The sequence below is a fragment of the Sorex fumeus genome, unplaced genomic scaffold (genome assembly GCF_029834395.1).
Source record: "Sorex fumeus unplaced genomic scaffold, SorFum_2.1 ptg000002l, whole genome shotgun sequence".
NCBI lineage: Eukaryota > Metazoa > Chordata > Mammalia > Eulipotyphla > Soricidae > Sorex > Sorex fumeus.
This window is the reverse complement of record NW_026606059.1, coordinates 57,007,114-57,023,409: the sequence shown is the minus strand read 5'-3', so window position 1 is coordinate 57,023,409 and position 16,296 is coordinate 57,007,114. Positions and strand designations below refer to the sequence as shown.

The window sequence follows — 16,296 nt, the reverse complement described above, 5'->3', positions numbered from 1 at the left end:
TCCCTGTTCTCTATTTTTTTTTTTTTGCTTTTTGGGTCACACCCGGCGATGCTCAGGGGTTACTCCTGGCTCATGCACTCAGGAATTGCCCCTGGCGGTGCTCAGGGGACCATATGGGGTGCTGGGAATTGAACCTGTGTCGGTCATGTTGGCTGCGTGCAAGGCAAACGCCCTACCCGCTGTGCTATTGCTCCAGCCCCCGATCCCTGTTCTCTATTAACCTCCCCCCCATCTCTGGGACCAGCCCAGTGACCCAGCATGCCAGCAGGTAAAACAGTGTAGACTGGGCAGGGCTCAGAGTGGTGAGGGGTTGTTTGCCCAGCAGCAGAAGGAACTGTACTCCAAAAGCAAGACCATCAACAGCTCAGTTGGGATGTTTTTCTGATGAGTGCACGTAACTCTTCTCTAGGGTGGATCATATCACTACACTTGGGCCCCCTGTCTTTACATGCCACTTCCCTTGGGAGCCCCTTGGGGACTATCTGAATATCCTTTTTGAAAAATAGAAATTCTGGGAAGGCAGACAATTAAGGGGATTGAATCAGAACTGTAGCAGTCAATTAATAAGTCTGACATGGTGGTGTAAATAATTTGGTGTTCCTCTTATTTCAAAGGAAAAGGAGAGCAATTCCGAAGAGAAAAAAGATAACACAGGTCAGTAGCTATTCAGGGGACACAGAAGGTGTGTTACAACTCCACTCCCTCGCTTCCCAAAGAGACAACAATCTCAGCAAGATCACGCTATTTTAAAAAAAGGTCACGTATCTAATTTGAGCTGAACTGCGAGCACGTCCCAAGTCTCCCTATCTAGTTCAATGTTGAAATCCACTCTCTGGCTCATGTCCCTACATTGACAGTTTGAATGCAGAAACAGTAGAGTAAAAATAGGAGTAGGCTGAGATGAGAGGCCCAAACAAACTTGATAAAATTTAATAGAGGTGACCCGGATTTAGGTCCTAAGACTCAGTTTACAAGGACTGAGTAGATCTAGTTTGGCAGAAGGTCAAATGAAAAATGCCTGGGATTTAAGATGACCGAAAACTCAATTCAAGCCAATGACAGATTTTGGCCTAAAAATAGCAAGTCACAACAAGCTGTCGGTGGTGTTTCAGTGGCACCACCGAAAGTGGGTAAAACCAGAGCCAGGCTCCTAATTAGCATGTTTCAGTCTCAGATCACCACTATGACATAAGCCATTGTGGCTTAATTTTGCACAAGATCAAACAGGTACACAGAGGTAGACTAACTTTCCCGAATTTATAGAGCTGGAAAACAACAGAGGTTAGGTTTTTCCTAGAATTGGTCCTTAAAAAATCACTGTTAACTGGATGCATGACTTTGTGCAAGACTTCTAACACATTTGAGCCTCAAGTGGTTGGATTTCAAGTCTTTAAATATAAATAGATCGGAGAGAGAATGTAACTAAAGGCTTTGGAGTTGCCCTATCCTGATTTTTGCTACTTCACAGGTGTAATTACTTACCCTCTCTGCTTAATTCAGTGGATTCTTACTTATACCAGAACTGGGCAGAATATTACCTACAACAAAATCCTACAACAAAACTTTGTCTTTATTTAATGAAGGAGCATGACACATGCTAAAACTAAAGCGAAAAGGAACTTGACTTTATTTTTCTCATCTCAACAGCCATACAAAATCTAATGATTTTCACTACCTACCCACAGAGGCAAAATCAGACCAGGTAGTGGTAAACATAGAAAACAGCCCAAAGAAGAAGAAAGACAAACTACTCAAGAAGAAACCAAAAGAAGATGAAATCCCCAATCTGGCAGTCTTGAAGGTGTGTAGATACCACTATCGTGACCACAGAGATGGGGAGAAGTTCCGAGAGGGATCCTGTTTGTGCTTCCATCACCCCTACCTAGGAAGTGCTTTGTTTGAACTTACTTTATCATCATTATAATCATTGGTGCAGAGAATAAAACTTTAACAGGTATTTTAGCCAAGACAAAGTGAGCTTGTTAAATGTTCACATTCTATGTTCTCACATGGAGAAAGAAGGGGCATAATTTACACTGGTTAGCCTCAATTCAGCATGACATTTGACAGTATCCGAGTTCCCCTTGGTTCACTTCTTGAGGCTTGGCATCAGCATGCGGCTGTGAACACGATCATAATAGCAGGAGTTTTAACTCTACAGTGAGATCCATTAGATCAGCCTTCACTTCAGCCAGAAGCTATTAACTAGAGGCATATTTATGAATATGAAAAGTCAGAGAATGAAAATTATGTATCTAGATAACCAATTTGGATAAGCAATTTTGATAAGAAATTTGAGTAAGTAATGTAATTATGTTACCAAGCCTAAAACTCAATTTGATTTTGCATTCCTTAAATATATTTATATTTATACTTAGCTGGCATTTGTTGACTCAAATTTTCTCAAAATTAATAGTCCACAGCAAGAATAAATGATTTTTATATTAATACTTTCACAATTTTAATTTTTAATTCTGCTTTAATCCTTAACATTTCAAAGATGATCAAAAAAAGTTGTATACATTTCAGAGGAGTAGTTTTAGGAATGAGGAGTCAATCATATTATTTTGTTAAAGAGAAATAAATAGCATCATTTTTCCCAGGGGCATATATTAAGACTGATTTAGAAAACCTTCGCTTTTCTTATTAAACTGATTCTAGGTTTTCCTTTCTCTAAACACATTCTTCCCCCTTATCCCCTTTCCCTAGATATATGATGGTGATCTTGAGAGTCATTTCAACAATTTTCAAGACTGGGTGAAAACATTTGAGCTCTTAAGAGGCAAATCTACAGAAGAAGACCATGGCCTAGATGGAGATCGAGTCATAGGGAAGTTTAAGGCAGGTTCCAATGTTAGCCCTTTTACTTATCTCTTTTGTCCATAAATAACATATAGGACAATTCTGTTGTGTAATGCATTTAAGGAAAATCCTTCTTTATTCAAGAATTCTATAAGATTGAACCCCAGTCTTTTGAAAATATTGGGTTACTGGTCTGTGAACTAGGCTAGAACTCTGAAATACAATCAATCAGAATTGTTTCTTGAAAGTATCATTGAAAATTATTTTTTATTCATCACCTACAAAATGTGTAATTCATATGCAACTCTCTAGTTGGATGGTTGAATCAAATTACAAAAACTCATTACCTAGCAGACTTGTGATATCAGCACCACAAAGTTCCAATGGACAGTGACTATGAACCCACTGTATAATGGACCCTTTGCACGCAGTGTGGTGTGCTGGAAATAGCCTGGCATTGTAATTTGTCAGTCTAACTAATCATAATTATAATACTAACTAACCTCATGATCTTGAACTGTCCACTGTCCACTGTCCTCTCGTTGTTCATCAATTTGCTCGAGCGGGCCCCATAACGTCTCCATTGGAGACTTTGTTTTTACTGTGTTTGGCATATCGAATACGTCACAGGTAGCTTGCCAGGCTCTGCCATGCGGGCGAGATACTCTCGGTAGCTTGCCAGGCTCTCAGAGAGGGGCGGAGGAATCGAACTCGGGTCGGCCATGTTGGCTGCGTGCAAGGCAAATGCCCTACCGCTGTGCTATTGCTCCAGCCCCTTGATCTTGAACAGTTATTTAAAAAAAATTTATTGAATCCACTATGAGATATACAAAGTTGTTCATAATTTAGTTTCAGTCATACAATGTTCAAACACCAGTGCACATTTCTCTCTACCAATGTCCCCAGTTTCTCTCCTGCCTGGCTCCTGCTCCCACCCACAGCTTACCTCTATGGCAGACACTTTTTCATCTCTCTCTCTCTCTTTCCATCCCTCTCTCTCTCATCCTCTCTCTCATTTTCCTTTTAGGCACTGTGATTTGCAATACTGTTACTGAAAGAGTATCACGCATATCACTTTACCTCCTTTCAATACTCTGTTCTGTCCAAAGTGATCATGTCCAACTCTCATTGTCATAATGTTCCCTTCTCTGTCCTAACTGCAATCCCCCAACCCCCCTTTAGTGGCAAGCTTGCTACCATCAACCAGTCCTCCTGGTTCTTGTTTGAATAGTTCTTGACTCCCTTGAGCCTTGGTCGCAGCATCTGGAAATAGAAATACTATAGTCCAGACAGAATGAGACAAGGGGAGAGAGCCGCAACTGTGAAGACATCAGCCTTCCTCCCCACCCTGATGTTCCTGCTCTTGCTCCTCACATCAAGGTGTTAAGTGCTGGCAGTGGATCACTGCTGAGCCTTGAAGTACTGCTTGAGAACACCTAGAGGGCATTAGCACCAACCTCTCTTCTACCCAATATGCACCGCTCCTTTTTCCAGATTATCCTTCTGACATTTTTTTTTCTTTTTATTTTCTTTTGGTGGGTTGGGGAAGGGAACCTATGACTATTTTATTTCAATGGGTCCACACATTGTTTCTTCAGGGCTCCTTCTGCATCTACAAAAGCCCCGAAGATTCCAGTACTGAGGATAGCGGGCAGCTGAGAATCCAGCAAGGGGTTCCCCCCAACCACCCTGTCAAAGTTCTGATCAGAGTCTACATTGTGGCCGTGAGTCATCTTGTTTACTCTCCCCGGGCGTCTCAGTCATTTCAGCTGCAACAAAAGAACACCACAGGCACAAACCTGTGAGACATAAACCACAGACTCTTTATCTAGTGCTGATGCCTGGAAATTCACAGAGAGGGTGGGGTTGGTTTCTAGTAAGGCCTATCTTCTTACCATGAAGGCCTTGCTTCCTGCTAGGCCTTCAGATGTCCTCTCCTCTGTAGAAATGGGATAAGGGAGAATAAAAATGGGGGAGAGAGAAATCTGGTAGCTCTTCACCTTTTTAAAGAGAACTCTGCTCCTATTACATTAGAATAACACTCTGTGGCCTCATTTTGTCTCCATGGTCTTCTAAGGATACGCCATCCAAATATGGTGACATTGAGGTTAGAGATGCAATATTTAGTTCTGAGATGACAGAGTTCAGTTCATGACAGAGGGCCTAAGTATTGGTCAGTAACACAGAAATTTGCTGACTTTCACTCTAGGAAAATATTTCCCAGGCAGAGAGAGAGCTGCTATGGGGAGCTTTATTTTTCTCTCTGCATTTACCCACAAGTTGGCCAGGCTACCAAACAGGACAGAAACAGGAAGTTCACAGGCTGTTAGAGGGAAGAAACAGAATGGAGCGGGGCAGCTGCCTACGAAATACTCTCCCACCACATGCCTTGTCATGAAATTTTATTTCTAATGTATTTCCAAGAACAATATTATTCCTGCCCTAGGCTTCGTACTCTCTGCCAGTAAGAGTACTAAACTTTAATAGTATGAACTTTTCAGGCTTGATTGCTGGGAAATTCAAGGCCAAATAGGATGCTAAACAAAGAAATTGGCTTGGCTGAACTTTGATGGTTCATAATAGTGTTTCTCCCTCCTGATCCTGGAACTGATTTTCATGATCATATTAGATTCCTGCAGTCTTACTGTGCATTGACTTTTTTGATGAAATTGACATTATTCTTTGAAATATAAGGACGCCTTAACGAAAGATAAATTGAGTATTTTAAAATGCGAAGGGAGATGTTTTCTTTTTTCCATTCCCTACAGCAACAGCAGGACCATTAGCGAATCATTATTAGGAAATGTTGTAATGAAAATATAAAGCTCTGCCCTCAAGTGATTCAGTATAGTAGGAAAGATGAGAACCCTATAAAGAAGCTAAGAGAAATCACTTTTATTGAATGCCTAGAGGATAGCTGAGACTAACCTTCTCAAAATTTTGTTCTCATGTTTTGAAATTCATATGAGTTAGGGTAATTTGGAGAATTCATGTATATTGGAAATTTAATTTGCATTTCTTTGAATACAGACCTACATCCGAAAGAAATTGATAAATGGTGGGGACAATAATTTATTTCACTCCTTTAATCCCTGAAACTTTCCTTGAAAGCTAATCCAAGGATCTGAGAATGCCCAAATCAAGGAAACTTGTTTAATTGTTGAATCTAACTGAATTTTCTTAACATATTTCTCCTCATTTTCCCCCTCCCTCCGCCTTGCTACAGAAAACTCTGAGGACTGGATTCTATGGGATCATATTCTATGAAAAGTAGAATGCAGAATGTGGGGAATAGCATGAGAAAAAATTTAGGCTACAGAGAAAGAGTATTATTTAATTATTCACTTATTTATTCAGAAATGCCAGGGGTTGAAGAGATCATATAGCAAGTAAGGTGTTTGCCTTTCATATAGCCAACCTGGGTTTCGATCCCTGGCATCTTATATAGTTCCCTAAGCCTGCCAGGAATGATTACTAAGCACAGAGCCAGGAATAACCTCTGAGAACTGTGGCCCAAAAATGAGAGAGGAAGAGAAAGAGAGAGAGAGAGTGAGAGAGAGAGAGAAATACTCAGTGGAAGCCTAGAGAATGAGGAGCTTGGGCTGAAACTTGAAGACAGGCAGGACTTGAACAAAGGAATAGAGAGGATGGTGGCCCTGGGCTGCAGGGAGTAGGGTAATTTCACTGCATACAGGGACAGTCAGTGCTTTTCAAGGATGACATTTCAAGGATGATGCATGGTTGTCCTCTCAGACTAATATCTAATTAATTAGCTAAGTAATGAGTTAATTTAAGACTCATTTAATTTGTTAAAGTATAAAAGTTTAAAAAGCATAGCTGAGTACAGAAAAATCTCAATTGCTCAATCTAAATTCCATCCATAGAAATAGCTTACTTTATGTGTGCATTTGCAAACACATCATATCTATGTAAACATGTCTACAGCCATGGCCAGGTACTCAGTTAATGGAATCCTGCTTCATGCATTACATGTTTATCTTCTATTTTTTTACTTATCATGAATGTTTCTACAAATAGGTGTGATGGGGTTTCCTCATCCTTTTTTACTAGTCACCTAGTCTTTTCCTGAATAAATATAATACCTATCTACTCTTTCATTCAACATATATTAAAAAGAGACTGTCAAAGGACCTAGAGATAAGGTAATAAACAAAAGAAATAAATTTTGTTCTCATGAAGATGACATCCTAATCTCCACATTAATTCTAATCAAATTAAAACTGATCTTGCTAATACTAACCATGGGGATTATATACTAATCTCCATGAAATAGTATGGGATTTAAGATGAAATAAAAGTTAAAGAACAGATAAATGAATGTTCAAGATAACTTCTATGTAAAGAGTTAAAGTTGGGTGATATAATGAGAGTAAATGGGGGGGGGGTTTGAATTCTGTTTCTCCATAAATTGTTCTCGTACAGATTATAATTTTGAGCTATTAAACAATAGTCTAGCTAGCATCCTCAAAATTCCTTTCTTTTTTTTTTTCTTTTTTATTAGTGAAACGACATGAGGTACAGTTGTAGATTTACAAATTTTTGTGCTTGGATCTCGGTCATACCACGATCAAATACCCATCCCTCCACCAGTGCCCATTTTCCACCACCAGGATAATATCCCTCCCCCCCCATCCTCCCATCCCCCCATCCCCCCCTGCCACTGTGGCAGGGCATTCCCCCCTGTTCTCTCTCTCCTCCTGGGCGCTGTGATCAGCCAAAGAGGCATTGAGTGGCGAGCATGTTCAGTCCAGTCTACTTTCAACCTGCATCTCCCCTCCTGGGAGGATCCTCCAAACACCCTCCACTTGGTGTTCCCCTTTCTATCTGAATTGTCCTTTCCCCTAGAATACCCAGCTGGCCTCTAAGTTATGGAGTAATTCTCCTGGTGTTGCTCTCAGCTATTCTTGGGTATTAATCTCATATTTTATTATTTTATATCCCCCAGATGAATGCTATCTTTCTATGTCTATCCCTCTCTTTCTGACTCATTTCGCTTAGCATGATACTTTCCATATTGTACCACTTGTATGTAAAGTTCATGACTTCATCTTTTCTAAGAGCCACATAGTACTCCATTGTGTAGATGTACCAAAGTTTCTTTAACCAGTCATCTGTTCTTGGGCACTCAGGTCTCTTCCAGTTTCTGGCTACTGTAAAGAGTGCTGCAATGAACAAACAAGTGCAGATGTCACTTCGGCTACACGTTTTTGCCTCTCTGGGATATATTCCCAGGAGTGGTATCGCTGGGTCAAATGGGAGCTCAATTTCTAATTTTTTGAGGAACGTCCATACTGTTTTCCAGAAGGGCTGAACCAGTGGACATTCCCACCAACAGTGAAGGAGTGTCCCTTTCTCGCCACATCCGCGCCAGCATCGGTTGCTTTTGTTCTTTTGAATGTGGGCCAGTCTCTGAGGTGTGAGATGGTATCTCATTGTGGTTTTGATCTGCATCTCCCTGATGATTAATGATGTAGAGCATTTTCTCATGTGCTTTTTTGCCATTCGGATTTCTTCTTTGAGAAAGTTTCTGTTCATTTCATTGCCCCATTTTTTGGATGGGGTTGGATGTTTTCTTCTTGTGGAGTTCAACCAGTATTTTGTATATCCTTGATATCAATCCCTTGTCAGATGTGTATTCGGCGAATATTCTTTCCCATTCTGTAGGCTGTCTTTGTATTTTGGTCACTGTTTCTTTGGAGGTACAGAAGCTTCTTAGTTTAAGATAGTCCCATTTATCTATCTCTGTTTTCACTTGCTCAGCCAGTGGCGTGTCATCTTTGAACATACCATTAGCCTCAATGTCATGGAGGGTTTTGCCAACTTTGTCTTCAATGTATCTTATGGTTTCTGGTCTGATGTTGAGGTCTTTAATCCATTTTGATCTTACCTTTGTACATGGTGTTAGGCAGAGTTCTGAGCCCATTTTTTTGCATGTAGCCGTCCAGTGATGCCAGCACAATTTGTTAAAGAGGCTTTCCTTACTCCACTTCACATTTCTTGCACCTTTATCAAAGATTAGATGATCATATGATTGGGGGGTGATGTCAGTGTATTCAACTCTGTTCCATTGGTCTGCAGTTCTGCCTTTGTTCCAGTACCATGCTGTTTTGATTATTACCGCTTTGTAGTAAAGTTTGAAGTTCGGGAGGTTGATTCCTCCCATTTTCTTTTTCCCCAGAATTGCTTTAGCTATTCGTGGGGGTTTATTGTTCCATATAAATTTCAGGAGTGTTTTCTCCATTTCTTTGAAGAACGTCATGGGTATCCTTATAGGGATTGCATTGAATTTGTACAGTGCTTTCGGTAGTATTGCCATCAAAATTCCTTTCTATCCAGGCTCTAACTGGATGATTAGAGATAGGACTAGACTAACTCTCTAAAGGATAAAGTTCAAAAGCCAGGGTTATTTCTCGCTTGTTTTTCCATCATTTCAGTATTATTATTCCACTGGCCCTACCTTGCTTTCTCCTGGAGGGTGTTCACTTGCGGTGGTATAAGATCCTGTGTGGGGCCAGAGCGACAGTACAATGGGTAGGGCATTTGCCTTGCATGCGGCTGACCTGGGTTTAATCCCTGGCATCCCATAGGGTCTCCCAAACACGACCAAGAGTAATTCCTGAGTGCAGAGCCAGGAGTAACCCCTGAGTATCACTGGGTGTGACCCAAAAAGCAAATAATAATAATCTAAAAAATAAAATTAAAATCCTGTGTGTACAGAATCTGGAATCTGACAACAGATCACTAATCAACTGGGCAATGCTAAAAACAAGACTCTCAGGTCATGACTTCTGAGCCCTTTCATTTTAGGAGGTATCTTCAGGCCTACCCCATGATTTTATAGCCAGAACCTGGAGACAAAGGATCACACAACAAACAAGAAAAAGAATTGAAGTTAATGCCTTCCATTCTCTGTCCAATATGCTCCTTTTTTACCTGTATCTGGCACTGGTTTTCACCAAAGAGGAGCTCCAGAAAAAGTTGGACTTGGGATGACCGTTTTCTTTTTACTTTCTTCTCTTTGGGGGAAAGCGGGATAATACCCAGTGGTACTCAGGGTTTACCCATGGCTCTATACTCAGGAATCAGTCCTGGAGGGTATTGTAGTACCATATGGAATACCAGGCACCAGACTTGTGTCAGCTATGTGCAAGGCAAGCACTTACACACTATACTATCTCTTCAGTCCCTGGCCATTTTTAAGAGCAAACTGGAGAGGCAATAACAGTATTTCTTAGCCTAGGATGCACCACTAGAATCGTCAGACATTGTTGAGAACTGCTGGTCCAAAGGGATTTTCTTTGTCTTTTGCAGGCATTCAATCTCAGCCCAGCTGATCCAGATGGCAAAGCAGATCCTTACATTGTGGTCAGACTTGGCAAAACAGAAATCAAAGACCGGGACAAATACATTCCCAAACAACTGAACCCAGTATTTGGAAGGTCAGCTGGCCATCTTAAACTTGACATATTTTATTCTTCTGCATTTGTTCCTGATGTGTTTCTGTGAGGACTATGTGTGTGTGTGGGGTGGGGGGGGGAGAATTTGTGTGTGTGCGTGTTGTGTTGTGTCTGAGTAAATGGTGATGGGGTTGAATACTGACTTTTGCTCATAATAACAGCCAATCAAATCTCAGAAAAACTTACTTTTTGCCTTGGTGTCTAAAGAAATTTAATGGGTATGTGGCTATCTTTACCACTGTTTTACCAATACTAGTTCCAAGGTCTTAAATTTAAAAGACTCCTTGAGGCTGGAATGGTAGTAGAGTGGGTAAGGCATTTACCTTGCAAATGGCCTAACTGAGTTTGATCCTGGCATCGTATATGGTCTCCTGAGCACCTCCAGGAGTGATTCTTGAGTTCAGAGTCAGGAATAAGCCCTGAGCATCACCCCCCAAACTGCCCTCCCCAAATTTAAAAGATTTCTTGAATGTCTTGCATTCAGTCTCCTAACTTTGGACAAAGAGACTTCCTTTTAATAAAAAAATGGCTCATTAAGTGAAGAAGAAGGGGTCAAACAGTTGGTCTTTTTCCCCACAAAGGCATATTTCCATCACATCATTTTTGCAGCTCATTTGAGTTGACTTCCTGAAGTCAAAGAGTTGAATTGCATCCCCCAGCCACGCTTTTGTTTTTCTGACAAGTACTTAATAAACCCATTGCATTTGTGTGTGTTTGGGTGAAGTTGACATTGTTTTCTGACTTACACTTATCCTAACTCCTGTCTCCTACTTGGTCTTCTAACCTTTGTCTTCCCATTTTATTTTTTGGGGGGTTGGTTTTGGAGCCACACCTGGCAGTGTTCAGGTCTTACTTCTGTCTTTATGCTCAGGGGTCACTCCTGGGATGTGACTCAGGGGACCATATGGGATGCTGGGGATTGAACCAGGGTCTGCTGCACACAAGGCAAGTGCTTTACCTATTATATAATTCCCGCCAGGTCCCATTTTCCCTATTTGAGTCTGTGCACTGAAATCCATCAACTTTGGGGTCAAGTAGATCTGGGTTTCACTCTGCCACATAAAGCTGTGTAACTTTCTGCACAGGACTTAATCTCTCTGATCCTACATTTTCTAGTTCTATAAAGCAACAATAGTGACACTTGACTATCAGAAGCTTTCAGTATATTTAATACATAAAACTCCTAGAACATTGTCTATAATCACACACAGTAGATACTCAAAACATTAGCATCCTTCCTCTCCATCTTGATAATTGCTTTAACAATGGAAACATCAAACATGTATAATTTCTTCTTTTTCCTGAATGGCTAGTAGCATGGGATGAAATCTCCATCAGCCTTGTTTAAATTTACACATTTATGATCACTGTGGACCCTCTGACATTTGATCAACAGCAGCCTCTTCCATTTTATTGCTCCCGGAGAAATGAAGCAATAAATGATCTTGCCTGTTCAGATTAATGGAAATGATTAGAACGATAGTGCTGGGAAATTTACCGTTGCTTTTCTGTTCCCCAGTGACCTCAATCATTACCCTGTGTTTACATAACAAGTACCACACTTTACCTAGAGCTTTGTGGTCACTTTTTATTGGCTACTCTTGCCACCCTGCCATGAATTAGACTGGTCTCATTACCCCCCATCTTATGGCAATAACAAAAATACAAAAAAAAGATGGGATATTTCCTCCTGCCTCTGGCATTGCAGAGCCTCTTTCAGAAATCTTCCATGTATAAGATGTCTTACTGGGTGTATATTTCATTGCTATTCAGGAATAAAATCTTTGTGGTTCAGTCTTACAGTATCCCAGCCCACAGCACACAGGGTACTTGGGCCTGAACTCGATTCTCTGTCACCTTGGGTATGAGGACACCTGGGCTTTACCCACCTGTAGCCCAATTTCCTTGCCTACTTTAAATCCTTTGTAACTACTGACATGAATTGATATGTTTATGTGTTTTTTGGTTATCTCTCAGCTCCACACTAGAATGTAAATTCTCTTTGATCAGGTTTTTGGTCTAGACTGCTCAAGGCAGTATTTCCAATACTTAACAAAAATCCTGACACCGTGCAGATGCTTGATAAACATAGCACCTGGCACATAATGGATGTGTAACAAGTGCCAATGAAAAGATGAATGAGCAAAAGAATGAGTGAAAAAGAAAGCATGAATTTCTTTGCTCTGAAGCTTAGAGGTACTGAATTTTCAATTAGATTGCTTGTCCCAATATAATGTACCTTGTTTTTTTTTTCTCAAATCACTTCTCTATCTAGAGAAGACTCCTTTGATACACAGTTGGTATATGTCTCATTTTCCCCAAAATGGCCAGAAGTCCATCTAGGTGGACTTTTTGGGATCAGTCTTTCAATCGCAACTTAAGGAAAATTCAAAGGAATCTGGGTAACCTGTAAATGCTCAGCTCAGGGAGATGGACCAGAGCAGTTGGCTTCTCTGTCATGGAGCAGATGTGGTTAAGCATAACCTAAATCCTTCTTTGGTGGCAACAGTCACAGTGGTGAGCAAGTTCAGGAGGCTGGAGGCTTCCTCCAGAATATCAATTACATTTTGCAATCCACATCTTGGAGCCCCATGAAGCAATACTGTGCCTCTAGAGAAAACATGTGTTATTTCCCACATGGCCACATTCCTGGTCTGCAGCTGCCTCCATCAGTGAGAGTCACTAGCATCTCTGCTCTATTGTTGGGGAGGGTTCATTCATTGCCTTTGGGTTGTGCTGTGACTGCAGTTACTTGGAGAAGAGGAGTCAGAGCTAAGTGAATTTGACCATGAGGACAACAGCCAGAGCCGCCCCTTCTGCCTTGCTCTCCACCTTCTCTGGGTCCTTCACTTCTGGGGCAGCCAGAGGAAGGAACAATTGGAGAGAAATTGTTGTGTCCTTAATAAAATGATAGCACAACGGTAGGGCGTTTACCTTGTACGCGGCTGACCTGGCCAACCCAGGTTCAATTCCTCTGTCCCTCTCAGAGAGACCGGCAAGCTACTGAGAGTATCTCGCCTACACCGCAAAGCCTGGCAAGCTACCTGTGATGTATTTGATATGCCAAACACAGTAACAAGTGTCACAATGGAGACATTACTGGGCCCGCTCGAGGAAATCGATGAACAATGGGGGGACAGGGACAGTGACAGTGATTATAAAGAAGATATTTATTCCCAAGGAGGTTGAAGGGATGAAATAACTCACCCAAAGTTTTACAACCAGAAGGTTATTGATTTGAAATTAAGATTGGAAATTCATCTCCTGATGAAGAACAAAACACAAAGTTATTCCTCTCTCTCTCTTGTGGCTCTAAAAACTGTAAAACACATGCCATGACAGAGGTTATTGGCTATGAAAAATTGACAAGGGGATTGGAAATTGTTACTTAATGTGAAATAAAACCATATAAATGTCTATGAAGTATAAATCAGTTATTTTAATGTTTGATTCATATGAGTCCTATTTTAGCTAAAGCAAAGTAGGGAACAATTTTCCCACTTTGCTGAATGGTACTGACTCCCAATGCTTCTACTTGGACTGCAGGTCATTTGAGATTCAGGCCACATTCCCAAAGGAGTCCCTACTCTCTATCTTAATCTATGATCATGACCTGATCGGCACAGATGACCTCATTGGGGAGACCAAGATTGACCTGGAAAATCGCTTCTATAGCAAACACCGAGCCATCTGTGGCTTGCAGAGCCAGTACGAGATGTAAGTTCTTCTGTTGGAGGCACCGTGGGGGTTCTAAGCTTTTGGCTTCAGTTTGTCTCTGCTCTGAAAAGGACAACCAAACCTTCAGTGTGTCAAGGGAACTCCGTGTCATTAGAGCTGGCTTGGGGACTTGAGGGTAACTGGAGTTAGGAAGAATCTGAGCAGATCCTTCAAAGTCTATGTGAGTTGTGTCTATGTAAATGTGAATTGTATATGTTCACTTTGTCACCTGTATCTAGTGGACAGAGTTCCCCAGTGGAGAATAATATTAGAAGAAAAATGATTAATCTAATACAAATGACAATATCCCAGTTAAGCATAACAAATATTCCTGAATGTGTGGAATCTCTCTTCAAACTCTCAAAAATCATTGAGGATATGATAGCCCCATCTCACAAATGAGGGGAAATTGTACTTACTGTTAATTCTTACACATACTATGAATTCTGCCAAGTGTAAATTTATATACCACCAATAAAATTACCTTGTATTGACTATCTTAAGAAAAACATTAAAATATTACAAATTTCAAGTTTTATATACTCAGCTAGAAATATAAGACAATCAGATTTCTGTGGTATAATTTTGGAAAATTTGCCTAAATATAAAATAATGTATACTCACTACAGAAAAATTAGGAAATAGAGAAAATACAAAGTAACGTTCAAATTATTATAATCAGAGGTAACATACAAAAAATGCTTAAGTATTTTATTTTCGTTTTAGTTTTCTATGCTATTTCTCATTTAAATTGGTCTTACAATATCCCTACAATTTGTATCATGTTTATTGTCCTTACCCTTAGAGTGTTCTATAATGTCATTAGTCTTAAAAATCAGTATTTTCAGAACCCACAGTAGCATATGACTTTACTATAAAAAATGACTTAACCAATTTGCCTATAGGGCATTTCTATTTCCTTCATTATCTATTATATTTCCTCTAGAAATATATAATATTTATCTATATTTCCTTCTTTGTCTATTATAAGCGTTGCTCTATGAGCATTTGCATATAAAAGCCATTGCTTATCTCCTTGATAATTCACTTGGTTTTCATCCATAAATGTGGATTGTCTAGTATAAGAAATGCATATCTTATGGACTTTAATATTTGTGCCCAACTAACTCTCCATTAACAGAATCTGAGCGCCTCTTTCCTTGGCATGATTTTGAAACAAGTCTATTGCTTGTTGGCTACTCCCTGAGTCTAGAAAGCCAGGTTTTATCTGGGACTCCAGTGAATGAATGGACCTCCAAAGGCATTTACTTCATTCTCCTGCTTGGGCGAAGATACCATTAAGAGCCCAATTAGTGTTCTTACTCTGAAACCAGAAAAGGAAGTCCTGAACAAACATAGAGCTCTCCAGCTAAGCATAATCCCTGAACACAGAACTAGGAGTTAACCCTGAGCACCACCAGGGGTATGCCCCCAAAACAAAAATGAACTTGTGTCTTTTCTATTCATAAGAACTTCCTGATGGTGGAAAGTAGGACAGTTTAATCAGGAAAGTATTAAGAGATGTTTACTGACATCTTTTAAAAATAAGATAAGTGCCCCTATTTCTCAGAAGTTGTATGTCTGACTTAAGGACATAGCTTGGGGGAACTTTCCAGGCTCCAGCCCAGCATAGAAAAACTGTTTTATAATCATGTTTTGATTTTTTTTAAAGCTTGAGAAAGTTAAATGCCAATAACGCTTCTGTCCTAATGAGCAGTGACATCTGAATTTATCTTAGTCATGACACTCAGGAAGGGTTTCACTGCAAGTTAAAATTTTGAAGCAAACAGCTAGATTTTAAGAGAAGTTGGAAATATATAGAAGTAGTGATACTCACTACCAAGAGTATCACCAATTAAAGACACCATACTTCAAAACTTTCTGCTGTGTCTTGAGTCCACAATATGGTTTGGCATGTGGAGTGTAGGGGGTGGGAAGAAAGAGCCAGAGGAATGAAAGGATAAGCTTGACTTTTTCTTTCAGAATAAGTAACTTGGGCTAGAGCAGTAGTACAGCAGGGAGGACATTTTCCTTGCACATGGCTGACCCAGGTTCCATCCCCGGCATCACATATGGTCCCCCACATGTTGCCCAGAGTAATTCCTGAGTATCAAGCCAGTCCTGAGCACCACTGTATGTTACCAGAAGACAAAAACAAACAAAAATCGAATAAAGAGCTTTGATTTCCCTCAGTTATTCTGCTTGGTGTAGAACAAAGGCAAAACAGAAACTTCCTGCAAAATAATCCACAGAGAATGGAAAAATATTTATAGTTGCCAGGAGCTAGAAGTAGGGGACT

The 16,296-nt window shown here is 40.3% G+C and overlaps 1 protein-coding gene across 1 annotated transcript in view; it reads left to right on the top strand.

Annotated features, from left to right (window-relative positions):
* FER1L6 (fer-1 like family member 6) overlaps window positions 1-16,296 on the top strand; it is a gene marked incomplete at its 5' end in the record, with an annotated part of 133,327 nt that overhangs the window by 85,853 nt on the left and 31,178 nt on the right. Inside the window, 6 exons of the mRNA XM_056111368.1 lie at window positions 615-654; window positions 1,686-1,801; window positions 2,710-2,841; window positions 4,401-4,526; window positions 10,135-10,262; window positions 13,827-13,997. Of these exons, the coding sequence (XP_055967343.1) occupies window positions 615-654; window positions 1,686-1,801; window positions 2,710-2,841; window positions 4,401-4,526; window positions 10,135-10,262; window positions 13,827-13,997 (713 nt within the window). The remainder of the gene's footprint in view (window positions 1-614; window positions 655-1,685; window positions 1,802-2,709; window positions 2,842-4,400; window positions 4,527-10,134; window positions 10,263-13,826; window positions 13,998-16,296) is intronic.